We start from the raw sequence: 26,665 nt of genomic DNA, 5'->3' as shown, positions 1-26,665 counted from the left end.
GGCGGAGGAAGAGGGGGGTAAGAGATCAACTAAAGGACTTGTGTGCATGCATATAAGCATAACCCATGGACACAGACAGTCGGGAGATGAGGGCATGTGCTGGGGGGAAAAGGAGACATATGTAATACTTTAAACAATAAAGAATTAAATAGTAAAACAAAATCTGTGGTACATTTGCACAAAGGAATATTATGCAGCTGTAAAAAAAGAATCTCTTACCCTTTGTGACAGCATGGATGGACCTGGAGAATATTATGCTAAGCAAAATAAGCCAGTCAGAGAAAGACAAATATCACATGATCTCACTTATATATGGAATCTTACAAACAAAATAAATTGACGAACAAGATAGGACCACAGACATTGAAGCCTGAAACAGACTTACATATCTCAGAGTAAAGGTGGAAGGAGGGCTAGAGGATATTAACCAAAGGATCTATAAGCATACATGCATAGCCCATGGACACAGACAAAAGACAGGTCAAGGCCTGGAGTGGGGTGGGAGATGGGTGGAAGGGGGCAAAAGGGGAGATGCAGGAAATCTGTAATACTCTCAGCAATAAACCCTAAGCTAAACTAAACCATGGACTTTGGGAAGTAATGATATGTCAATGTGACTCATCAATAGTAACAACTACATCACTCTGATGAGGGAGTTGATAGTGGGGGAGGCTGTGCATGTGTCTGTACTTTTTGCTCAATTTTGTTCTAAACCTAAAATTGCTCTAAAAACAAAAGCTTGTTATTTTTTTAAGTGGAACTGAATTAAAAATCATATAAATCAAGTAATCATTCAAAGCAATGAAACAAAATCATTCTGCAGGTAGCTGCTTCTCTGGTTTGGCGGCAAGCTGCTGCCGTTTTCATATGCTGCCTGAGTGACAGTTTTCTAGAGTTGTGAAATGTAAGATTATAGTCAAGATAGTCATCTTCATTCATACAAATTCCATCTAAAGACTGTTTTTTTCTCTGTGCTTGTCCTCTCCCTGTGAGACTTCCTTTTTTTCTTACATATGATCTCGGGATAATGTGATTTTTGCACAGGCAATAAAAGTCAAGAGGTATATAATTCTTGCAGGCTCCATCTAACTAAAGGGGAATGGAGAGCTATTAGTAACAGAATGTACATTCAGATTAATGACGCAGCCAGAATAAAGGGGACCAGGATTATTTTCTCAGATCATTCAAATGTATGCTATTTAAAATTGTTACATAAGAGAGAAGGGGCCTTTTAATCCCCTGTGAAATATTATTGTCATGTAGCTTGTGTTGTTTTTACCTACTAACCCCAGATTTTTTCCCGAAATACTTAGGACAATGGAATAGTCTGTGTCTGTGGGGAGACAACCGACACTATTTTGCTAAGAGTAGTTGATAATGGTTCTGTGTCAGATAAACCCATTAGCTCTGTGTCCACAGTGCACCTAAGGCAGCAGAGCTAAAGCGTGCCTCTGTTCACATTTATTCAAATGTCAGCAGAATAGAAATGGATTGAGGTTTCCATGGAAACCACTCATGGTTTTAGGTGTTTCCAATGGCATTTTGTCCTATTAACTATTTGGAGTAAGAAGGCATACAATATGGCTTTTCTAAAAGTTTTTATTTTTTTTAATTTTGTTTAATTTGTAAGGGTGATATTTGTTGATGAGCTTATGTGGGTTTCAAATGCAATGGTCTTTTCCCTCCTCGTGAGAAGCAGGCCAGTGGAGTACCCCTTTCTCCTTTGTTCTGCATTTTTGGCAGCCTCTGTTACAGTCTTTCCCCTCCAGCTGAGAAACTGGAATGAGCTATTTTTAAAGCCTGACAAAGCCTGCCCATTAGTGGTGGCTGTTCAGACAGCATTTCTTCTCTTTGGCCAGAAAGGAAATTTGAAAGTCTCAGACCTAGAAATGCATGCAACACATTTTTATATTCAGGATTTATGTAGTCCCCATGAAATGTTGCCAATGCAAGAGGTTAAGGACGATTGCAATGACTCTGCGAACCCAATCCACAACAATAACCAAAGGGGAGGGCATTAGTTAAATGTTCAGGGAACAATCTAGGACCAAAGATCATCAAATCTTTCAATCCAGGCAGTAGCTAATTCATTGCCTGGAGGTATAAGATCTCCCCATAACATAGGGAGAGAAATTAAAAAGGAAAGAAAAAAACCCACCTTTTTCAATGCAGAGGTAATACAATGACTCAAGGATATTACCAAATGTCAAGCTTTCCTGTAAGTTATATTAGAACAAGGAAAGTGTTTAGTGGAGTACAAATGGTACATCAATAAGAAAGACCAACATGAAATAAAAGTAATAATAAAAAACAACCACAGCACATGTCTTGGAGTAACTGAGGGCAGCCTGGCATAGCTCAAAAAGCATGCATGCTCTCTGAAGTCTGACAGCTCAATTTACATCTCTCCATGGCCACTTACTGCCTAGGATCTTCATTAAATTCCTTAATTGCCATATGAGTCAGTTTCCTCATTTGGAAAGTGAGGATAATAATTCCTGCCTTGCAGGTTTGCTGTGAGGATTAGAGGTAATTGATGAGGTTCCTTCTTATCAGTGTACTTATTACCTGCAACCCTGCAGTCAGGAGATGGTGCAGGGATGAATAATTCCTCAGATCATGAAAACAATCGCTAAGGAACTGATCTCATAACATTGATATCCACTCAAGCATTTTCCCTACTTTAACACTAGCATCATTCTCGGTTTGTTTCACATTATTTGATGATCTTCAGCTGATTATTTGAAGTTTGCAGTATCTTATGCAATTAGAGTACTCATTGATAGTACATTAATAATGCACATCTTAAAGTACAGAATTTCATGAATCACAAAAAATGCTGATGAAGTACTGGAGAGAGACATAGATTAGTGCCAGATTCTACCTGTTCAAATACTAGATCCATAAGTTACTGAATGCATAACTTTGAACGAGTACATTAACTTCTCTGTGCCTTAGTTTCCCCATCTATACAATGAAAATGATAATACTATTTACTGCAAGGCTTTTGTTATGAGAATTGAATAAAGGAAATATTTGTAAAGTGCTTAGCATAATGCCTGGTAAGTCATAATAAATACATATGTATTTACTAACTAATCAATGTTAAAACACACACACACACAATCACAACCAAATAACTCCATAGCAAAGCCATTCAAAATGAAGTAGAATGATTCAAAACTGGAGAAAACCCAGAAGGCTCATGACAGGATAGAAACAAAAGCAGATAATGACTTGATGATCACAGAAGTTGAGAAGCATTTGCAAAAATAAGTGAAGTGCAGGATTATTTTCCTATAAAAAAAAAAAAAGTGGCCATGTTTGTTACTGGGCGGCTCAAGTCGAAGATGAGTGTGTGGTAGCTGGCTTCTCAGATGGCACCCAAGAAGCCCCACTTCCTAGTATTCACACCCCATGTCATCCCCACCTCCCATATTTACCAGGGTGGGTCTGTGCAACCAAGAGTGGAAGGGATGGTATGAAACTTTCAAGATCAGGTTGTAGAAGACACAACCTGCTTCCTTCTTGTTCATCCCCTTGCCCTTTCAGTCAGTCTCTCCACTCTCTCACGCTGGGGAAGACAGTTGTCATCCCACAGCAGGTCTCTGGGGAATCCAGGTGGGAAAGATCTGAGTGAGGCCTTTGTCCAAAAGCCTGAGAAGAACCAAGGACTCCTGCTAACAGCCATGTGAGCTTGAAATCAAACCCTCCAACCCTGAGATACCTTCCAATGACTGCGGCCACTTTGACAACTTGTCTGCAACCTCGTGACAGAGGCTGGGCCAGAACCGTCTGGCTAGGTTGCTCCAACCTGCCCCACCAAAACTGTGTGAGATACTGAATGTTAGTATTTTGTAGTTACTGAGTTTGGGTTTATTTGTGATGCAGCGATACATTATTAATACAGGATTAATACTGGAGTGTGCTATTTTGCAAACTTAAAGAAAAAAATTACACCTCCCATATAGATATAATTTACAGTGTTTGTTCTGAAAATTAGCAGATACTTGCGCCTTTCACTTTTCAAGACAAAAAGAAAACTTTTCAAACTTTAAAAAACTATGTAATAAATAATTTTGATTCCCTGTTAACCTACAAAGACTTACATAATCTGTGTGCTTCTTACTTATCCCATCTTCTACTCTCTCCCTCTTTCTCTTCCCTTCATGCACACTGACTTCTTTTTTACATTTCTGGAACATGTCAGACATGCTTTCATCTCAAGGCCTTTGCACTGATTATTCCTTCTATCTTAGTTTCTCTTCCCCAAATTCCTGAATATTTCACTCTCACCTCCTTCAAGTCTTTGTTCAAATATCTCCTTCTCAGTGAGGTCTATCTGTAACACACCTGATTTAAAATTCAACCCCAGCCCTTCACACTCCTGATTCTTCTTATGCAATTGTATTGCCTCGTAACACTTCTACTAATTTTTCTGTGCATCCTTTTCACTGGATGCCAGTTCCATGAGTGTGGAAATTTTGTCTCTTTAATCATTCACACACTAATGGATCTTCATTACATAGAACAATACCTGACACTTAATAGGTGGTCAATAAGTATTTGTTGATGTGAGCTTAGGAAGTAAATTTAGTTCCATGGCTTTTTTACAGTTCCACTTATGCTTGGGTAAGGATGACTGCCTGATACTAAATTTTCTGATTCAGTAGGTTGTCAATAAACAATAGCTATGATCTGAATGCAAACCTTTGTTTTTTATTTTTTTGTGTTTTTTTAAAGGTATTAGCTTCAGTGATTTACAAGTAATAGCTAGGTGCAGAAGACTACCGAGTTGACATGAACAGATCTGTGAACTTGCTGTCTAAAGAAATCTTTATCACCATATATTCCAAGAACAATGTATCTCCTCGAACATGCATGTACAAAAGCTTCCAAGTCTTTACTTTTAATGCCCAGAACAAATGTACTTTATTTTTATTACCAATTTTGCATGAGATAATAGCTCGACTCACGGTACCTAGGTAAACACTAAAGACATAAATCAGATGATGGTTCTAAAAGGTTTAAGAGGGTCATGACATCAATTCTGAAGACTTCCGGGAAGCTTGTATAGAAAGGGTTATTACAGAAAGGCCCAGTAGAGCCGCCTTCACGGATCTGTGGCCTGAGCAGTCACACAGAACCCTGTGCTTAGAAAGACCCAGCGCTTGGTTTAACTTTCTACTGCTCCTGTCTTGGAATTCTTAATAATATAGGAAGAAGGGGCCTCCATTTTCATTTTACTGAGTATGCTAATTATGCAGCTGGTCCTGAGGTCCAATACTATTAAACTGACTACCTACTTTTCAAGGAAATAAGCAGAGATGCAATGACCAGAAAGGAATATAGAATTCCTTTGAGGGAGATACCCCAGCCCTCTTCCCAGTTTCCCTTGTAGGAGGAAAACTGGAGAAATAGGAGCAGCGAGTGGTACACTTCTTGACACTCAGCGGTGGCCTGTGCATCCAGCAGCAGCCACAGCCCCTGGGAGCTTATTAGAAAAGCAGAAGCAGAAGCAGGATTCGCTCCACAACCATTTCCTGTGCAGAATTTGCATTTCCTGTGCACTCTATTTTTTACATTATTTCTTTTTTAAATTGTTGTATTTCAATTGCAGTTGACACTCAATATTATTGTAGGATTGCTTTAGGTGCCTTGTGCACTTTACATTTGAGAAACAGAGCTACCGTTTCAAGAGCCATTCGGGGCCGGTGACAATAGGCATTTGAAGTCACCTAGTCTCTTGAAAAGGGGTTTTCTCCCCTCCCACCAGAGCATCCTCAACCTGAGCTGCTGCCAGATTGGATGTTAACTGATTTGAACATTACTTTTGTCCTTTCTGTGGCCCATTCTCTAGGATTGGGTTCAAATGAAGTGAAAATGTTTAAAAATAATAATAAAAACAAGAAGAAAGCATGAAAATGGGATATTCAGAACCAAGCTGAGCAGGTGGAAAGCAGTGTAACAACAATAAAAATGAGGGTGGGATGCCTTAAAAATAAAACAAACAGCTAACCCTGAGTACTTAAAATGTGCCAGGCACCATGCAGAGTGTTTTATGTGGGTTGCTTTATTTAAATTTCACCACAAATTTAAGAAGGAGGTACTCTATCTTCCTGTGCATCTGGAGAAACAGACTTTGAAAGTTTCAAAATGGCTGTAATATAATAAATCAAGAAATTGGGCACTATTTCCACAACCGTACTTTTTTTTTTTTTGCAACATACTGTAAACAAACATCTGCTGAGTGAATATCTCCGTGCAAATTCGCAAAGCATTTCAGAGTTACTTTCCCAGCAGAAGCAGGAGGGACCATTGCAGACACAGCAGGATTAAGGTCAAGTTAAGGTCAACTACAGCCTGAACCTTTCCATTTGAGATAAAAGGAAGACAAGTACAGGACTTAATTCTGGACGTGCAGGTCACCCCAGTTTGTATGTCCATGTCCTGTATGAAGAAGGGCTCCCGGGCTTTTTTTCTGACAGATGGAGATGAAGCCAGAAAGCACGTGGGCAAGTGCCTTAAGCTTCTTCCCCCCAAAAGCAGGGAGAAGCTCAACAGTTGGCAGCTAAGCGGACTCCCAGGTACCGAGCGTGGGAACTCTGCGAGCGTCTTCCGTCAGCTTGAACACACACCCCGCCGTGCTGCTCCCGCCCCCCAAACCCTGGCGGGGAGGAGCCGAGGAATCGAAAGGAAAGCCTTGGGGCGGGTGGCGCCTGGGGCCTGGGCTCGGGCATGGAGCCGCGGGCGCTCTGGCTGCTCTGCTGGTGCGGGTTCTGGTGCCTCGACAGAGGCCACGGAGCCGGTCCCGGTGCCACCTTCACCCCGACGGGACCTCGGAGCAGCGAGCAACAGGCAGCCGCCTTCCGGGTACCGAGCGCGCCCCCCTGTTTATTTGTTTCTTTCACGTCCTTTCCTGTCCTGAGTCTGTGCTGGGGCCGAGGGGCCTCCGAGCGCGGGGATCCCCTCGCCTGCCGTTCTGGGACTTGCTGGAGTTTCTGAGCTGGCGTTACACCCCCCAACTTCTCCCTGCGTCCCCCACGTGCCTGGCTCTCGCCCTCTCCCGTGCCTTTGCTAGCCCCAAGATTTGATTTTCCAAAGAAGTTCTGCCGCTGTGGATTTCCGTGATCCGTCCCAAGGGATCAATGGATAGGTCCGAAGTGTTCTTGCTTAGAAGCTCCCCTTTTAGCAGAACCCCTCGGCGGTTCTCACGGCCTCCCCAGCTGCCGCCTTTCAGTTACAGGAACCAGAGGCGTTAGAGACCTGCCATGCTTCTTCCGGAGGGGGGCGCTGGTCACCTCCTTCTGGGATCTGAATGGTCTCAAGTGCCTGCACTGCGCAAGCTGGGAGAACCTTGCCCGTGTATGATTTTCCTGAACGGGGGCGCCGTAGACTCGTGCACCCGCTTATTAAAAGTTCACCTGACTTGGTGGAGACTGGTTTAGAGAAAGGGAAAGCACTTATTTCTTTTTCAGATTACTTTGAAAAGGCTTCATCAATAGGTTTAGGTTTTACCCCAGCATTAAAACTCTGGAACAGACAGGTAGCTAAATATAAATAAGGTTGATTAGAGAGTTTTAAGACAAAATGTTGATTGATGTCAAAACGACATGTTTTTCCTAGTTTTATAATCATAAGATAATTTCCTCAAGTTATTTGGCCCTGGGACCTGGTGTGTCTTATTGTCACTCATTCAATTAAACACATTCAGTCAAAACAAAGGAAATATAAAAAAATTTTAAAAAATGTAAAGATATTTATTTTTCATCATGTCTGTTTAAAGGCTGTTTTGATTTATCAGTTCCCAGATTTCTAGTATGTGATCCATTTGTTTTTCAAACTTTTGCACCTTTCAAAACTGCTAATATGTATTCTGCAAAACTTGATGTCTTTTTTTATTTTTATCTAAATGTTTTATGTTCCATTACAGTTGAAATTCAATATTATATTAGTTTCAGGTCTACAGCATAGCAGTTAGACATTTATATAACTCACGATAATTCCTGCACCCCTCTGACACCATATTGTTATTAGACTATTATCGACTATATACTGTACTTTACTGTCTTTTACATCCTCAAGATTATTTTGTAGCCGCAAGTTTGTGCTTCTTCATCCCTTTGCCTTTTTCACCCGGCTCCCCAACCTCCCGCTCATCTGGCAGCCCAGGTGAACTAAATTGAAAGCACGTAAGAACTGAGCTTTCAGAACCACCCTCCTAGGATGTCTTGTTACTGATGCAAGACATTACTGTTTGAACATGTTCTGCTGATCTCAGCAGTGGCAACACCTTTACATCTTTTCTTTCATAAATGAAATTAAGGTTCAAGTCCTTCATTTTATTATTTTATATATTTAAATATTTAGAGATATTTACAGCTGATCACTGTTACATCCTCCATTCCTTATGTTAAAAACATATGCTAATTGATCCTTTCCTATGCTGATTTCGTAACCGGTTGTTAATAGGATGAGGAGTTGGTGCTCAATATAAACTCACATTTTGTGATGAGAGGAAGATTGGGAAGTGCCCTAGACTGCTGTCTAGGGTAGGAGAGGTCGTGAGGAACTCATCAATCAAAAACCAGCTTTCGGTGGAGTGCCATGTTTCCCCAAATAGGCCAGTCTTACTGCTCCGTCATTGACTAGGTGCAGCCTGTGGGAACCTTGTTTTTCCTGGGTCTCCTGGTAATTCAGCGTCAGAAGTTAAACTCCTTGTGGATGGAGGTCTTCGAGGCCCATTCTCCTGGCTGCCTTATGCTCTCTGCATTCTTAAAGTTCCACATTCTCAATGCCTTTCCTGGTTACTTCAGTTCACAAGGATGGCCAATCAAGACTTGCAGAGAAAATGAATCCTCTGAATTACTTAGCAGTAGCCATCTCTGGCTTATATTGGTTACTTGATGTATATCTAATTGCTTTGCATTCCAGTTCTGTTCTTTGTATTTATACCTCTCCTCTCCAAATTATATTCAAAGCTCTGAATCATAAGGATTATTTTTAAATGCCTGAATCTCAATGACTGTTTGTTATTATTGACTGGCAATTCTTCCCTGCATGTTCAGTAAGGAAGAAATAAGATTATGATTATTTCCAGAGATAATTTGCTTAAAAATAAACACCTTAAAGCTATTAAGGACATGATGTACATGAAAAGTCATTTATATGTTTTTTCAGCAACAGGTACTAATTAAGCATATATTGTGTGCCAGGCATGTGGGGAACACAGTGATAAATGCCAGATAGGCCTTGTCCTCATTTTGCTAATGGGTTTAAGAAATAGACACACAATAAACAGAAAAGAGCATAAAAAATATAGAAGAAATAGAGTTTGAAATGTACAAAATGGGTGGTTTCTTTAATATTTCATTTATGCTGCACAATTGATAGTATGAGGAAATTGAGGCATGTTCATGTAAAAGACATGATTATCACAAAAACTGAGAAATCTGTAAATAATGGTCATATTTTCCCTCCAGATAGGCAATTAAGACTATCTTTCTGGACCATTCCCAGGATTCCATCTCACAAAGCTTTGTGCCCTAAATGAGATAGGGATTCTATAAAGCTCAAATAGAATCGGGTTTATTTGTTATTTCCTCATTCCCTTTCCCATGTTTCATTACTTAGTGCTCAGAAATACGAAGATAAAGAAGACACACTTTCCAAATGCGTAATTGCTTCATTGCATGAGTGACTATTGGTGACTGTTTCCACTAGTACATAGTGCTTATTTGCAATTTATTTTCTTGTTTCCACTATGTTAAACAAACATATATTTAGTGCTCTCCACGTGCTTATTGGGGACAAATTAAAAATGGATAAGATATATCTTTCCCAGTCTCAAAAGTGTCCCTGAAGTCAGATAGCAGTTCTAACACAAAGCATTTATTAATATGATCTCATTATCTTATACAACCTTTCATTGTGATCTGCCACAAATAAGTCAGAGCTTAACTTTTACACCTGAAGAATATCTCCAAGTTAGTTATACACAAATTGCTTTGGAAAGTTAACATAGGTGATATAAATTACCTTTTTTTTTTTTTTTCCTTTTAGGAAAGTCTTAATAGACATCGATACTTGAATTCTTTATTTCCTAGTGAAAATGCCACTGCCGTCTATGGAATAAATCAGTTTTCATATTTGTTTCCTGAAGAGTTTAAAGGTATGGTGTAGTGATGCCATTTGTTGATTGGTTTCCTGATCTTAACTAGTTGCCTTAATTTTTGAGGAATTGTTTAATTGTGACTCTAGAACATTGAGTAATAGTTAATAATTTATTAAATATTTACTAGGTATCAAGCATGGACCAGGTGCTGACAGAAAAATAAATTCACGGTCACTCTTCTAATTATTGCTTAAGAACTAAATATTATACACATAGACACTTCCATGTTGCTGTAAGGGACAATGAGCACCTTATTCCTTCTGCGGTTTTTATTGCTGTTCCTATTCAAGTCGCCCATGATTCCATGGGTTATGATAAAACAAATGATACCAATTACACTCAGTTTCATCATTGACTTGGTTCTTTCAAACAAGTAATTTTCTGTGGCAGCTTCAGCCCTATTGTAGGAATTCTTATCTTTTATAGCTTTCAGTTGACTGCGTTTCCTGTTATGGAAAAGCACATAGAAAAATCATAAATGGCAGGCTCTCCTACAAAGCTACTGTTTCTTTTGAAACGATCCTCTAAAAAAGAACCCCAAGGGGCCCTTTCTATAATCTAATATTGTTGTCTTTTCCTTTCATATTTCTACTCAGCTATTTATTTAAGAAGCAAAACTTTCAGATTTCCCCGCTACTCCCCGGAAGTGCCAATGCTTATTTCCAACATGTCTTTGCCATCAAGATTTGACTGGAGAGATAAGCATGTTGTAACACAAGTGAGAAACCAGCAGGCGGTAAGTTCTAAGGTTTTGTTCTTTTCTAATCATCTGAGCATGGGGAGTCACCTTTGAGGTCAAGTTCACTTAGACTTGCAATGGAACCCATCATTCCTCTAGGTAAAATCACACCCCAGTCATTCAAAAAATGGCAGTAAAAAGGACTCTGTTGGCGTGGGAGGCAGATGTCAAAGCCCGACTTTTTTTCTGAGATAAGCCTTCCTTGATGTATTCTCTCACTAGTGACCATTGCCACCAGCACACTGGCTCAGGGTGCTTCCCCGTAGCTGTGTCACAGTTACCAAACCTTCTGTAGAACAGCAGGTGGAGGGAAAATTGACTACTAAATGAGAAATGACACTGACAAAGTAGCACGATACCAGGTACACTAACCAACAGTGTGGCCTGGTCTCTTAGGTTCTCAGGCCTCATCCCTTGAGCTCCAGTGGAAAACCCTGTCCCCTAAAGGATCATACACTTTCTATCTGTGACCCTTAGAAATGCCGTCTATTTTGCTATAATGTGACATATATCGACATTCCTAAAAATCACCACCACTGCAAACCCCTGCAGTAAAAACAAAAGGTGTTATGAGAGAAATTAGGTTAGAGTACAGCATTAAAAAATGTGTCACACTAAGTGACACACTTAAAAAAAGATAGAAGACAGTAAATTTGCAGCACAGGGAATGTCAGCTGACAGGACAGTTACCTAACCACATGGCTATAGTCTCAGTTTATCTGCAGTGGAAACCTCAACAGGTCATTCAACCTCCACTGGTTATTTTTTCCAATTGCAGTTGACTTTCAGGTGTACAACATAGTGATTAGACATTTATATAACTTACGAAGCAATCACCTCGCTAAATCTAGTACCCATCTGACAGTATGGCAAGTATTCTGGACCTAGCAGTTTCCACCGTTTATTTAGGGCAAGCATGTCAAATTCAAAGGCTAACACGGGCCAAATAAACAAGGTTTAAGTTTATGTGGGCTGCAAAAAAAACAAAAGGTTCAATTTTCATAGAAACGTAGGTTTATTTCAATAGAGACATGCTCAATACAAAGGGCTGAAATAAATGAGTAATTGTTAACATAAAATAATAGAACATTTTAATAAAAGTTAATATTTTTAAAAATATATTTTATTGATTTTTTACAGAGAGGAAAGGAGAGGAATAGAGAGTTAGAAACATCAATGAGAGAGAAACATCGATCAGCTGCCTCCTGCACACCCCCTACTGGGGATGTGCCTGCAACCAAGGTACAGGCCCTTGGCTGGAATTGAACCTGGGACCCTTCAGTCCACAGGCTGACGCTCTAGTCACTGAGCCAAACCGGTTAGGGCTAATATTTTTTTCTTGAACATTAACTTACCAGATACTGAATAACTGCACAAATTAATAAGCGTAATGCAAATAAACTTATTTTTCTTGTTCTCCGAAAGCGAAATATTTCCTGTTGTGCACACCAAACAAGTCAATCCAAGACTAATGATGTGTCAATCAGCTGCTAAAATATTTGCTGCTAGTATTAGTGGAGAGAAATGGTGTGCCTGCGTGTAAGGCGCATAAGGGAAATGAATGCAACACTAGTAATCAGTCATTAGTGAATGAACGTCGCAATTCGTTATTAATAACTATGTATAACATGATATTGTAAAAATTGAGTTATGAAATTTTTATTAAAACGTTTCTTACATACTGTTATATTGGCTGGGATGCAAAAATATTTGTTGTGGGCCACATGCAGCCCACGGGCCACGAGTTTGACACGGTTGATTTAGGGCAGTGGTCGGCAAACTGCGGCTCGTGAGCCACATGCGGCTCTTTGACCCCTTGAGTGTGGCTCTTCCACAAAATACCACAGCCTGGGTGAGTCTATTTTGAAGAAGTGGCGTTAGAAGAAGTTTAAGTTTAAAAAATTTGGCTCTCAAAAGAAATTTCAATCGTTGTACTGTTGATATTTGGCTCTGTTGACTAATGAATTTGCCGACCACTGATTTAGGGTGATCCTTTTTATTTCTCAGATTCTATATTTATTGTTGTCAATTAGATTTTACCAACAAATCACTTGCTTTGTTACTGGATTCATAATCAAGTGCAAAATAGTCTGACATCTAATCCTCCCAGTAGTGTCTTCATTGTATAAAAGGGGAACTTTTCATTAGGATTCTTTAATTAAAAGAGTATCCTAGAGAGAGATATCTTTGAGTAGGCACTGCCCTGCAGGGGAAGCCAAAGGTAGATTAACTAAGGCTAGCTATAGGTATGGTGTCAGCAACCTGTTTTCACGTTTCTCAGTGGATGAAGATTCTGAGGTCTAGTCCTCAGTGAATATTTTCTATGCCATAGGCATTAGAGATATGGACATAAATATGGCCACTTAAAGCCATGACATTGCTCAAAACTTCACTCCATGAAGACAGCTAGTTGTTCTTTCTTTGCCTAACTCTACAGCACATGGTCCTATGATTAGGACATTTCCACCCAATTCCAAACCTCGCTCTCTTGGATCTATCTTTCTTGTGTATGATCCTTGATACCATTTGCTCTTTCTCCCTCCTTTCTTTCAGGACCAACCCTTTTATTCTTTTGTTCTAGTTTGTCCAATAAAAGCAAGTAAATAGATCCAGAATCAGAAAGATTGCCAAGTGACATTTGAATGAGGAATGGCTAACATGGGTTTCTATCATTAGAACATTTCATGTGCATTTATAATTGGCACATGCTGGCATCTTGATAGCCTGAAATGTAACTCATTCAGCTCCTGTGTCCATCAAATAATGAGTATAACAGATAAGACATACATCTTCACCCCACCTCAACTTATCACCTCCCTTGGGGCGGACATGGTGGACGACACAGAAGCATACTATCTGGGGAGACACAAAAGGGATTGGAGAATGGGATAGGAATTGGTAAACTTCTTAGAAACAGACATTACCTATTTAACGAACTGACTTATCTTTAAAATATCAGTTTGCTTTCTCATTCTCTAAAACGTGGTTTCATCTTGCATTGTCTAATTTATAAGAATGATACTACCAATTTACTTGTAACTAACCATTGGATTTTGATGCTTAAAAGAGAATTTTTTGGTTTTCTTTTTTTCAATTTGGAAATTAAGGGGATGAGCATTTATATTTTTGTAGGCCTCTAGATTCTGCGCACTTGGTTTGATAACTTGTGATATTGAAAAATGTTGGCACCCTTGGTTTGAACATTGATAATAAATAGTATTTTGTTTCTATTTTTGAACAGTGTGGAGGATGCTGGGCTTTCAGTGTGGTAGGTGCAGTGGAATCAGCATATGCAATAAAAGGGAAGCCTTTGGAAGACCTAAGTGTGCAGCAGGTCATTGATTGCTCATATAATAATTACGGCTGCAATGGAGGGTCTACTTTTAATGCTTTGAACTGGCTAAATAAGGTAACTAGTTTCCCAGCCTTTTCAATACTTTGTTTTCTCGTTTGCTTAGTTAATGTGTGTTCCAAATTCAGACAATTTATTCTCGTTTACTAAATAATGTTTTTAGAAATTTAGATGACCAAAGCTTGAATTAATCAGATTTAAAAATGAATTGCTTCTAGGCAAGTCAACCATCAAGATCAAAGGTTAGAAAATCTTACCTGAGATCTGTTTTCCAAAAATTATTTATGTTTCTTTCTGAACATTTCTTAATAGGTAAATGTGTGGGGGAGGTTTTGTGGGCTTTTTTTGTTTGTTTGTTTTTTGTTGTTTTTTTTTTCAGATACATGTCACATAGTGACCCAGAAAGGAGAGCATATGAACAAATGATTACCCATTTCCATAGAATTTCTGAATATTAAGGTTAAAAGGGACAAAGGGACAGCTAATTTAGTAACTCTTTATATAGATGAAGATGTAAGATTCTATTGCCAAATCAGTAGCTGAGCCAGAATTGCACCTGTAGTCCTCTGCTTCCCATTGGGCATCCTTACCCACTATACCTCAATGTCAGTATCCCTCAATATTCTTAGGATACTCTCTGACCTTGTCCTAGATCCAGCATCATTTGTGTGAAACCAGCCAGTGAAGGTGCTCTTATACTTTCTAAAAGGCTGTCAAGCTAGAGTTTCCCAAATTCAAACATCCTTCCCTTATTTATTTGCTAGATTTGAGTCACTGAATGCCAAAAACTTCTCTATGTTATGGGCGACAATGAATTGCCTGTCTTCTCCCTTTCATAAGCCCAGCATTCAGAAAAGGAGGACTATGTATAAACAACTATAAACTAAGTGACATATGCCAGATGAAAGGCAGAGAGAAGTGGATAGGAAAAATGCTTGATCTAACCATTGCCTGTGCATAAACCATTGTGCTGAGTGAGTCTCAAGACTTACTAACATAGAAGCAGTTGACCTGTTATAACCTCATGAGAAAGATGACACAGCTTTATATTATTGGGTTGATAGAGGTCCAGGGAAGGAAGATCTGGGAATAATAAGAGTAAAGAGAACGAAAGCTAATGACTTTAGTTACCTAGGCTATCCATAACAAACACCTAAAGATTGAATTTCAGAGCTTATTATTAACTAAAGAATACCCACATGATGAAGGTGTGGCCAAGTTGAATCTTATTATGACACATTGCACCAAGTTCTATTTAAAACAACTGCTTGACAGAGAACACTTTGGGTGATTGTTTTCTTTTAGACGCAAGTAAAACTGGTGAGAGATTCAGAATACCCATTTAAAGAACAGAATGGCCTGTGCCATTACTTTTCTGATTCACATGCTGGATTTTCAATCAAAGGTTATTCTGCACATGACTTCAGGTAAATGTCTTATTCTACTGTGTTTTCCTTCCTATGTCCTAATTTATGATATATTGACTATTTGGAGTTGATAACTTGATTAAAGGCTTCACTGCATATTCATAATTGTTTTCATACCTACTTTTTACTAGAGAGACTATCGATCACCATGGAGTGCTATGGATGTTGTTCCTTAAATATGATCTACTTATGTTTCAAGGTGTCATTACAATAGAAATAAGCTTAAATTTAACACATTTAAATCCAGTGACAGGTATAATTTATATTTACCACCTTCCTCTTACCAAATTTAGGTGTCATAATTACCATTAGTATATTTCAATCTTCCTGTTGAATCAATGGGAAATTGCCTTGTATAGATGCTCCAGCTAATATCAAGCAGTCTGCTTAACAAGAAGCATTTTGGTACACTCTCTATGTTCCTTGCATTTTCAAGGCATCGACTACACTAAAAGCATAAACTGAAACTTTGCATTAAAAACAACTAGGACTGTATGACTGGAGGTTGATTGGGTAGCATGCCCTATATAAACACAGGGGGGTTGGGGGGTAGATAAGGATAGGCTGAGGAAGAGGATTTGTGTCAAAATTTAAAGGGCACATTGACTTTGGACAGGTTCAAGGGAAACAATCATTAAAAAATACTCTCAAAGCCAGCAAGAGAACCATTGTGGCCATTTAATACAATGCAAGATAGGTGATCAGAGATGATAAGGACAAAGACTCAACCAAAAATAAATACTATCCCAGCTTTATTTATTTATTGTTTAAGGAAGCTTTGCATAGTCTTTCTTTTGTAAAAATATATTTTTATTGATTTCAGAGAGGAAGGGAGAGAGAGAAAGAGAAAGAAACATCAATGATGCGAGAGAATAATTAATCAGTGCATCCTGCATGCCCCACACTGGGGATTGAACCCACAGTTGGGCACATGCCCTGACCGGAATTAAACTCTGACCTCCTGGTTCATAGGTTGACACTCAACCACTAAGCCAAACCGGCTGGGCTTTACACAGTCTTTTGAATCAGAACACAGAGAAATTAAATTAAATTCAGATGAGATGATAGACTGACCTCTAAGTTACTGATTCTGAATATAAAAGAATCTCTCCATCCAGATAGAGTCTGCCCATGGGATATGAAGGGAATCAAGGGTGAAATTGGACCCTTGAACCAGATGGAGCCCCTCTAAATAATATTAGTGTGTCAGAGGCTTGGCAGGTTGTCAACAGAGCTGTTGTCCACAACAGGGGCTCTCAGGGGACTCTAGGAACCATATACCAGAAAGTTCCAATTCCACAGATGGCAGGCTGTGCCGGATCTCTAATAAAAGGTGCAGGGTCACTGAGTACAGTGGTCATCATCTCCTTTGTGGGCAAAGGTAACGCAGTTTCTGAAATGAGAAAGTGTGCCTCTGTGAGCTCTCATTTCCTGAGAGTATAAGTGAAGTGTGTATGCAAGAAGGAATCAGATGTTTAAAATGTCACTAGGGAAAGATTCAGGGAATCCCTTGTCATGGGTAGCTAATGGAGGAAGTTAGGAAGAAACAAAAGAATAAGAGGCAATAGTCTGAGTTGGAGAGTGACAGAAAGAGAATGCAAAGGTCACTGGAATTGGGCCTGAAACAGGATTTATCCACCCTTTTTATTAAAAAGGAAGAGATTCCCCCAAAGAATCGCTGTGTTTACACTGAACATTAAACTCTCTAATAACACAGTGCTAAGCTAACTGTGATGATAGACTGTGCAAGACCTTTCATTGATTTATTCATTCACTCATTCAAATTGCTATTGAACACTGTTTCAGGTTATTGGGGTCCGGCAGTGAACAAAACGGACAGAAACCCTTCCTCAGGACTATATTTTAGTGAGAGAGACAGGCAACAAACAAAACAAATGAAAATATGTATGGTATGTTAGATGTAATTATTTCTAAAGAGGACAAAATAGAACAGTTGGGAGGAAGAGGAAACATCAGGGTGAGGGGAGAGGAGTAAACAGTTGTATAAAGGGTGACGAGGGAGGGTATGCCATTTGAGTCAAGACCTGAAGAAGTGTGGGAACTTAACCAGGTAGATATCCGAGGAAATACTATTCTAAGCAGAAGGAACTGTAAGTGCAAAGGCCCTGAGACAGAATATGTCTGGCATTTTTAAAGAACAGTGAGGAAGCTAATGTGACTGGAGTGAAGGCAGAATGGAGTAGACTAGTGGGAGATGAAGTAAGAAAGGTTATTCGGTAATAAACTTACAGCAAAGTGTTATAAAAACAGCCTCGGACATGAGAGATGATAGGGTAATACCACTCACAGAAAATAAAGCCCACAGGATATATTGAGGAATTTTATATGGGAGGTAAGTACGAGAGTCAAGGATGACTACCAACTTTCTAGCCTGAACAACTGAAAGAATGGAATTGAGGCATGAAAGTCTAAAGAACAGATTTAAGATGGAATATGGAGAGTTCAATTGGGACACGTAGAAAGTGACCCTGGGAACCATTGGTAGAGGTATAGGGAAATGAGATAGAACAGGGGGAAATGGGATTTCTTTATTAAGCAAATTAGTACTGAGGATATGCTGGAACTTAATCCTACTGAGGAACTCTTGGGGCCAAGGTAAAACGAATCTCAGAGTTAGCCAATGCAAGTTGATTTTCATCACCTCCTAAGATTTATTAGTTGAGGGTATGTCTGGGGTATAAGTGGCAGTGGGCTTTTTGAGAGAGAAGGGCCTCAGATAAAGAGTTGCAGGGTTTCCTTGTTGGAAGCCCAGTGTAAGGACCAGAAGATGTGGGAAGTTCTTCCCCAGCATCTGCCACGATGAGGCATATAATTTTCCCAACTTCCTTATTGAAAAATTGCCTGTATGATAACTGGACGCTATGCTAGCCAATTGCAAAACTCCACCATCTTCCTTGAAGCTAGACTTAGCCATATGACTAAATTCTAGCCGATGAGACCCATTCAGATATATGCAGAATGTCTGTGTTACTTCTGGGAAATCTTCTCAACAGGAATGCAGCACCTCTCCTTTCTACTTCCTGCTGTCTGGAATATATGTTAAGTGGCTGGAGCTCCTGAAGCCATCTTGGACCATTAATTAAACTTGGGAATGGACACCTCACATGGCAGAATCCTAATATATAAAAACCCTGGGTCGTAATGACCAGTAACCACTGGAGGCTGACCAACCAGAAGTTAGTGCTGGCCCTTCCCCCAAGCAAGCAGTTAGGGGTAATCAGGCAAGCAGGCAGAGTGGTTAGGGGTGATCAGGTAGGCAGACCAGCAGTTAGGGGAGATCAGGTAGGCAGACGGCCCCTTGCAGTGCTGGCCCTGCCCCCAAGCAAGCAGTTAGGGGTAATCAGGCAAACAGGCAGAGTGGTAAGGGGTGATCAGGTAGGCAGACCAGCAGTTAGGGGTAATCAGGTAGGTAGGTGAGCGGTTAGGGGCGATCAGGTAGGCAGACGGCCCTTTGCAGGGTCACTTTCTACATGTCCCAATAGTAGAACACTATAAATTGTGAGTCTATAAATTTCAAAGAAAAAGGGAGGCCCAGGCCAGCCAGGCCATTGCACCCCAGCCTGTCGTCTGTAGAGGGAGGTCACTGGTGGCAGGGGGGGGGGGGGGCAGCGCTGCACAGATGGCACGCAGTGGCAGCAGCGGGGTGGGGCCAGCTGCCTGCAGCCTGGGAAGGAAAGCCCCAATAGGCCCTGATCTCAGGCCAGGCCTAGTGACCCCACCCGAGGGGTCCCAGATTGTGAGAGGGTGCAGGTCGGGCTGAGGGAAACCCCCTTCCCCGCCCCCCGAGTGCATGAATTTTCATGCACTGGACCTCTAGTAATAGCATAAGTGGAGCCTGGGTTCTTGATATCTGTTGCAGTCCTGGACTGCCAATTTCCCAGACTTCTTGTTGCCTCCATTATTTAAGTCTTCTGTAATTGCAACCAAACCTATGTGTATCCATACAAAGATTAAAGTGATCATTTTAATAAATTATTCGTATCTTAAAATCTAAACTCCTTAACCAAATATTTTCTCTTTTGGTAGTGACCAAGAAGACAAAATGGCAAAAGCACTTCTTACCTTTGGTCCTTTGGTGGGGATAGTAGATGCAATGAGCTGGCAAGATTATCTGGGAGGGATAATACAGCATCATTGCTCTAGTGGAGAAGCAAATCATGCTATTATCATAACTGGGTTTGATAAAACAGGTAAGTGGTGATAAGACTAGATCGATTGCTTTTCAGCTTAAGGTGATTGACAAATCACGTTAACCATATAAAAAGTTAAAATGTGGTCGTATATCTAAGTCTTCCTAAGACCTTTACTACTTTTCAGTAGACTTTTGGGTATAAATAACCCCATTGTGTTCCTCCTTATCAATTTTGGTGGATAACTTGTTAGAATGATGATAATTACTGATTTAAATAATGTGCATTTTCCATCTGAAGTATTTAGGATAATTGTTGGGAAAATAGAAGTGCCTATTATTTTTTCTAACAATTATTTTTTCCTGTCTCTAATACCCTGGAAATGTGTATGTGTTTTCACTCTATGCAAGTTCTATATTAAGTGAAATGAATTCAAACATATTTTTCCAATAATTGGAGTGTGACACTAAGTACAGCTCTGATTTACTTAGCTAGCTTAAGTTAGCATTCTGTTACAGTTTTAATCATTTTGTCAAAGCTACTACACTGATCAAGAAATAAACTAAAAGTAAGCATGCATTCACACAAATATGAGTTTTTCGGGGTTTGTGGCCAATTTTTGTTTTGTAGGAACTACTCCATATTGGATTGTACGGAACTCATGGGGAAGTTCATGGGGAGTGGATGGCTATGCCCATGTCAAAATGGGAAGTAATATTTGCGGTGAGTCATGAATTTGTGTTTAAAACTCCAGGCTAAGTGTCAAGGAGGATATTCTGAATATATGAAAATCATAAACTTGTCCAATCCATAGTATGTTTCCAACATACTATTGCACATATTCATGTTTTAAAAAGGAAGAAAGACTGTAGTAAAAACAAATATAATAAGCAAAACATAATAAGATAAACTAATAACTTACCAAAGTTAACTACTTCAAAATCCAGAGGCTTTTGCATTTAAAAATACTCAATTTAGGAGGCTGAAGTTCTCCAAAAAGTCCCCTAGTTCCAATTTTACTTTTTATAACTGTGTGAGTTTTTCTTAATTTGTGTATTAATAATACTTGTGCAAAGATTATCAAGAATCACTTTTTCTTTGGATCAAAATTTATGAAAATGTATGAAAAAAGTATTAGGATTGCTTCTGATTTAATATACTCCTCTTCACCTCAAAATTCTAATATAGCACCCATGAATGGAGAAGCTTAAGCAAATACCAAATGTGCTCTTTTATAGAATAACAGTTTTTTGTGTGTTAACCATAAACCAAATTAAAATAGCTAGGTAAATACTTTAAACTGTATTCTAAAACTTATATCTAAACCTGTATTCTACAATTTTTTATCTGGAAAATCAACATATTTTCTGAATCAAGTTAGAATGAAACTCTATTGCATATGAGAGCAATCATTTAATTTCTCACTATAATTATTTCTAGCATACATATAACTTTTTAAAACATTGTAGAACACTATAAATTGTGAGACTGATAGAGAGAGTTATAGAAGGTTTGAGAGTTTGTGTTTTGATTCAATTAGTGAGTACTATCTAATGGTTCCATAAAGTAGAATTCATAAATGGCCTGTTTTATAACCCCAGTAAAATATTTACATCAATTACTTATTGAAGAGAACACACATCATAGAAATCTGTAAGCCAGAGTACTAGCAACCCAATCAGGCCCCCACCTTATAACATCATCTGGGGCTTTTACATTGCTAGAACATCCAAATAAATGACTTAGTTCTGCAATTCATTGAACCTTTGCTACTAAACATAAATAATTTCTAACTGTGATGCTTGGGTCTGGGCTAACTGGTGGCAGTTTTCAAAGCCTGGCTCAGTGGTTGAGTGTTGACCTAAGAACCAGGAGGTATGGTCCGATTCCTGGTTAGGGCACATGCCTGAGGGGCAGGCTCCATCCCCAGCGTGGGGCGTGCAGGAAGCGGCCAGTCAATGATTCTCTCTCATTGATGTTTCTATCTCTCTCTCCCTCTCTCTTCCTCTCTGAAATCAATAAAAATATACATTAAAAAAAATCTCTGGAAGAAAGTTACAAGAACATAATTCTGACATTGGTTCATAGTTGCCTCGATTATGACTCTGCATTCCCCACTACCACCTTTTCCCTGGACTCCAGCTCTACTGAGGACGAGTTGGAATAATTTCTTCTCTCTGTTTCCCAACTTGATTCTCCAAGGGCATGACTAGTTAGTACTTACACAAGGGTCCAAATTCTTCCTGAAAGTATTTGGTGATCACCTTACTCTTAAGAACAATGGTTTAAGATAGATAGCATTTCATGGCCTCAAGAGATTTCACAAATATAGCTATTTACAATGAAATCCACTCTTCAATGAGCTATTTATTGCATTCACCATGATATTGAGATTTATGTTCTTGTGTGCTAAGAAAGCATAGTACAGCCCTCACCAGTTTGGTTCAGTGGATAGAGCGTCAGCCTGTAGACTGAAGGGTCCCAGGTTCAATTCCTGCTAAGGGCACATGCTTACGTTGCGGGCTTGATCCCCAGTAGGAGGCGTGCAGGAGGCAGCCGATCAATGATTCTCTCTCATCATTGATGTTTCTATCTCTCTAACCCTCTCCTTTCCTCTCTGAAATCAATAAAAATATTTTTTTTAAAAAAAGAAAGCATAGTACACGTGATTTATTGAATTTTTGCTAATTAAAGTTCAAATCTTAAAGTTTTAATTTTCAAATTTTATTTAAATATTTCTGTAAATTATTTTATCGCCTCTAAACTATATATATACCATAGAGATTTCACATACCTTCGCCTATTCAGTTAGCAAGTCATTTTGTGTGTTTTTGTGTATGTATTTTTGTAGTTTCTTGAAACAAAAATATCAGTCATATCTTCTAATACCTGCTTTTTAAATTGCCATGTTTATACTGACAGCTATAACTGTTAAATTATTTTCTTAGTTGCTAACTTTTTCTGAACCTAAATGAACATTGTTTTAATTTGCTATTTACAAGGCATATAAAGAAGAAATAGACTCCTATTAATACTTTCTTTTTTTCGTAGGTATTGCAGATTTTGTTTCTGCCGTATTTGTATGATTAATTGATCGAATCAAGAGACAACTACCAAAATGAAGGTTCCTAATGAAATGTAGCATTGTATTTCATCCTCAGCATTATTCACCTTTAGGTTTTAGCAACTACCCACAGAAGGTTCTAGGGCCTAGGAGTGCTTCAGTAAAGTCATGGCATGTGCCCTTCTCATAAAGAGATGGGCACTATAGTCAGTGGGAAGAACACCAGCACCATGGCTTGGGAAACAGTTTTCTACTCTGGAGTGACTGTTGGATTAAGATATTTTAGGTCTCTTTGCTTTGAAGAGGCTATTATCTGGTTTTGTTTAATTGCTGTTTTTGTTTGTTTTTTTATTTATTTTCAATGTCATTAAAGAGCTGATAAGAATTTATTTTCCTTGTGGGATATAATTACTGCCTTAACTTACCCCTGCATACAAGAATAGCCAACCTAAAGTTATGTGTGCCTCTCACAATTATACTCTTAGCCCTCTGAGTTGAAATGTCATAAGGATTTTGAAATACCAATAGCTTTACCTCAACAAGTAGTACTCCTTGAATTGTAGAAAGATCATGAAGCAAAAAACAAAAGGACAAGACCACTTTTTAAGAGATGGAAATTAAATGACAATAAATTATATGGCAATTATGTGATAAGAAGAACTCAACTAGCATTGCCTAAGAAAAGATTATTATTTTTGAAATTTTCATTGTCAATAGGATGCCAATAGACTTCATTTCCTTACTTTGATCTCTTTATATTGAAGGACAATGTTTTCTTCCACATTTTCCCACTCTCTTTCTCTTACTCTTTACTGGGACACTCCTAAATTCTCCTGGTGGTTTACTTCCCTGGCTAAGAAGTCTCATTGTTTATTTTTCATTTCCATTCTACAGCTATTTCTTTTGATCTATCAAAGCCACCAACATCAGGCACTCACCTTTCTCTTCCTCCCATCATTTGTAGGCAACACCCCTTTCAAAGTCTAATGCCATTAATCTGGGGTATTAGCCAGAATGTGAGTTTCTCAGGCTCTCTGTTTTTTGTGTGTGTGGTGTTTTTTTTTTCTTTCTTCGGTTTTCTTCTTATGTTTCCGGGAATCCCATTCTAACTACTTTTTTATGTGCATCCATTTGGCTTTGACCTGGTTCCTGGTTCTTCATGCCCATGTTCTCTCTCTTGCTTAAGTAATTATGTGTGCCTGTGCAAGAACCTCAAAGCATAAGAGCTGATCTTTTGATTTTACAACTATATTAAATGAGTTATATGAGAATATAAGAAAATCTAATCAAATACTACATATGTAAGTATTTCTTCTCTAAAATTCATGGTCACTTCCTAATGTAAAATATATAAGAAAAAAAACACACAAAGTTTTAAATGTAGCAGCAACCACTGAAATAATTGAGAACATCCTACTTTTCCTTTTTTCCCTTTTTATTTTTAGTAGTTATCCATTCATATTATTAGAAAAATAAAATAAAAAAACAAAAACTGTATTTCTTTTTCTTACACCAACCAGAACCAATATCAAAAAAATATGTATTGACTCAGGTTTAGAAATGCTCCAGGAAGACAATATTGATAGTTTAATTGATTAATATTCTTATTGTCTAAGTTTGCCAAAATGGAATTGTGTTTGTGTTCATTTACTGATTTCTATGTGACATAAATGCTTTTCTGATACTCTTTTTCAAATACTAAACATTTTTTTATTACAAAGTGAGTAATACTTCTCAGCTGCTCTGAATTTTGATGACATTTATAATAAAACAACCTATATTTGACTGGGTTAGGAAGACTGTGTTCAGAAGTGCATGGCTTACATTTTGTGAACACAATGTTAATGTGCTCTACACTCACATAAGTTTGTTCAGTTCCAAATCCACAAACTTACTTTTTGGTTTTCTCTATAGACACCTTAACCTCAGTGTCTCCAATAAACAACCACGAACAAACAAACCAAAAACCTCCCACACCTCCTAGAGTCTCTATTTCGGTTAATAGCATCAACGTTATGTAATCACCAAATCAGTAAAATTGAGGGACATCTTAGATATTTAATCAGTCAGTTATACCTTAGTAGCTGATCACCTAGTCACCTGCCTCCTCTCCATTTCTACTGTTCCTTTCCAGATTCATGTTCTTTAGTATCTTATCTCCACTGTTTTGCAGTCAACCCGGAAACCCATGTTCCTGAAACTAGTGGTTCTCAAAGTATAGTCTCCAGACCAGAAGACACCGGAGGCTTTGGGAAACACTTTGTCTCAATCAGCCCTCCAAGTGATTCTGATGGACGTCCTTATAATCCACCTACTGTGTCCCCAGGATTTACATTTCTTAAAGAGAATGTTATCATGTCACTCCCCTGTTGCCTCAAAGATAACATGCTAAGTCTTAAGTGAGCTCTCATGGAGAAGTCCCTCTCTACCTTCTCAGCTCGGTTTCTGCTCTTCTCCATAGACAGCAGCTGTGCTCCAGCCATCACAGACTGCTTGGAGTTCACCCAATGAGGCTAAGACAAAAGCAACGAAATCTTCACATAATAATTAGGCTTCATAATGAAAATGACCAAGATGTTCCTGGATATGATTTCACAAAGACCTGAAAGTGAATACTAAATTAGACAACCTTACAATTGCTTTGTGACCATTTAAGAGTTATTATTTAACATGGATTGTCAGCACTAGAAGCAAGTTTGAATGGAGACAAGGGTAGAAACTGGCATTGCAAATTGTGTTGACATGTACATTTAGAAGTACTGTTATATCCTTTGAAAAAACCCTTTTAACTATTTAGCTTTGTAACACCAAGAAATATAGATGAAAATAGTTATATTGAAGTATTTAGCCTGTTAAAGGAATAAACCTTGACAAAATAGCATTGATTCCAAGATTCCAAGGTATCTTGGTGACAGAACACCTATTAATATATTAATGAATATTAATATATTCATTACTTTATGAAAAAAAGCAAAGATTATGAGAATTTTATCTCCATTATAAATAGATAGGAAACTGGGGCTTAACCTAGTGATTGAAGCAAAGTAATCCTATCTAATAATAGAGTAGTATGCAAATTAACCGTACCTCCGCGACAAAAATGGCGGCCCCCATAGCCACAAGATGGCGGCGACCAGTACGCTCATCCCCGCCAGAGTTCCCCAGTTCCAGGGAGGACTGCCGCTGAGAGCCGGGCAGCTCAGGGTGTCTGGCTGGGAGGCGTCCGCGCCCCCACGCCGCCATCGCCGCCTGGAGGCCGCCGGGGTGTCCAGATGGGAGGCGTCCGCGCCCCCACGCCGCCATCGCCCCCCAGAGACCGCCCGGGGTGTCCGGATGGGAGGCGTCTGCGCCCCCACACCGCCAACCCCTCCGGGAGGCCGCCCGGGGTGTCCGGATGGGAGGCGTCCGTGCCCCCACGCTGCCATCGCTGCCCAGAGACCGCCCGGGGTGTCCGGCTGGGAGGCTTCCGCGCCCCCACACCGCCAACCCCTCTGGGAGGCCGCCCGGGGTGTCGGGATGGGAGGCGTCCGCGCCCCCAAGCCGCCATCGCTGCCCGGAGACCGCCCGGGGTGTCCGGACGGGAGGCGTCCTCGCCCCCAAGCCGCCATCGCCGCCCGGAGACCGCCCGGGGTGTCGGGATGGGAGGCTTCCGCGCCCCCAAGCCGCCAACCCCTCCAGGAGGCCGCCCGGGGTGTCCGGATGGGAGGCGTCCGCGCCCCCACGCCGCCATCGCTGCCCAGAGACCGCCCGGGGTGTCC

General features: G+C 39.6%; 1 protein-coding gene across 2 annotated transcripts; it reads left to right on the top strand.

The window, feature by feature from the left end:
• The first annotated feature begins 6,717 nt into the window (after nucleotides 1-6,717).
• CTSO (cathepsin O) lies at nucleotides 6,718-23,296 on the top strand. Of its 2 annotated transcripts, XM_008146779.3 has the most exons (8): nucleotides 6,718-6,873; nucleotides 10,063-10,171; nucleotides 10,771-10,910; nucleotides 14,155-14,322; nucleotides 15,571-15,692; nucleotides 19,740-19,903; nucleotides 20,474-20,566; nucleotides 22,895-23,296. In XM_008146779.3, exons 1-8 carry the CDS (start codon nucleotides 6,739-6,741, stop codon nucleotides 22,927-22,929), a joined length of 966 nt encoding a protein of 321 aa, XP_008145001.2. In that variant the 5' UTR covers nucleotides 6,718-6,738; the 3' UTR covers nucleotides 22,930-23,296. The 2 variants fall into 2 exon arrangements, with proteins under 2 accessions (XP_008145001.2, XP_054572927.1); XM_054716952.1 differs by lacking the exon at nucleotides 20,474-20,566.
• The last annotated feature ends 3,369 nt before the right edge of the window (nucleotides 23,297-26,665 follow it).

Source organism: Eptesicus fuscus, chromosome 6 (assembly GCF_027574615.1).
Source record: "Eptesicus fuscus isolate TK198812 chromosome 6, DD_ASM_mEF_20220401, whole genome shotgun sequence".
NCBI lineage: Eukaryota > Metazoa > Chordata > Mammalia > Chiroptera > Vespertilionidae > Eptesicus > Eptesicus fuscus.
This window is presented reverse-complemented; position numbering and strand designations above follow the sequence as displayed.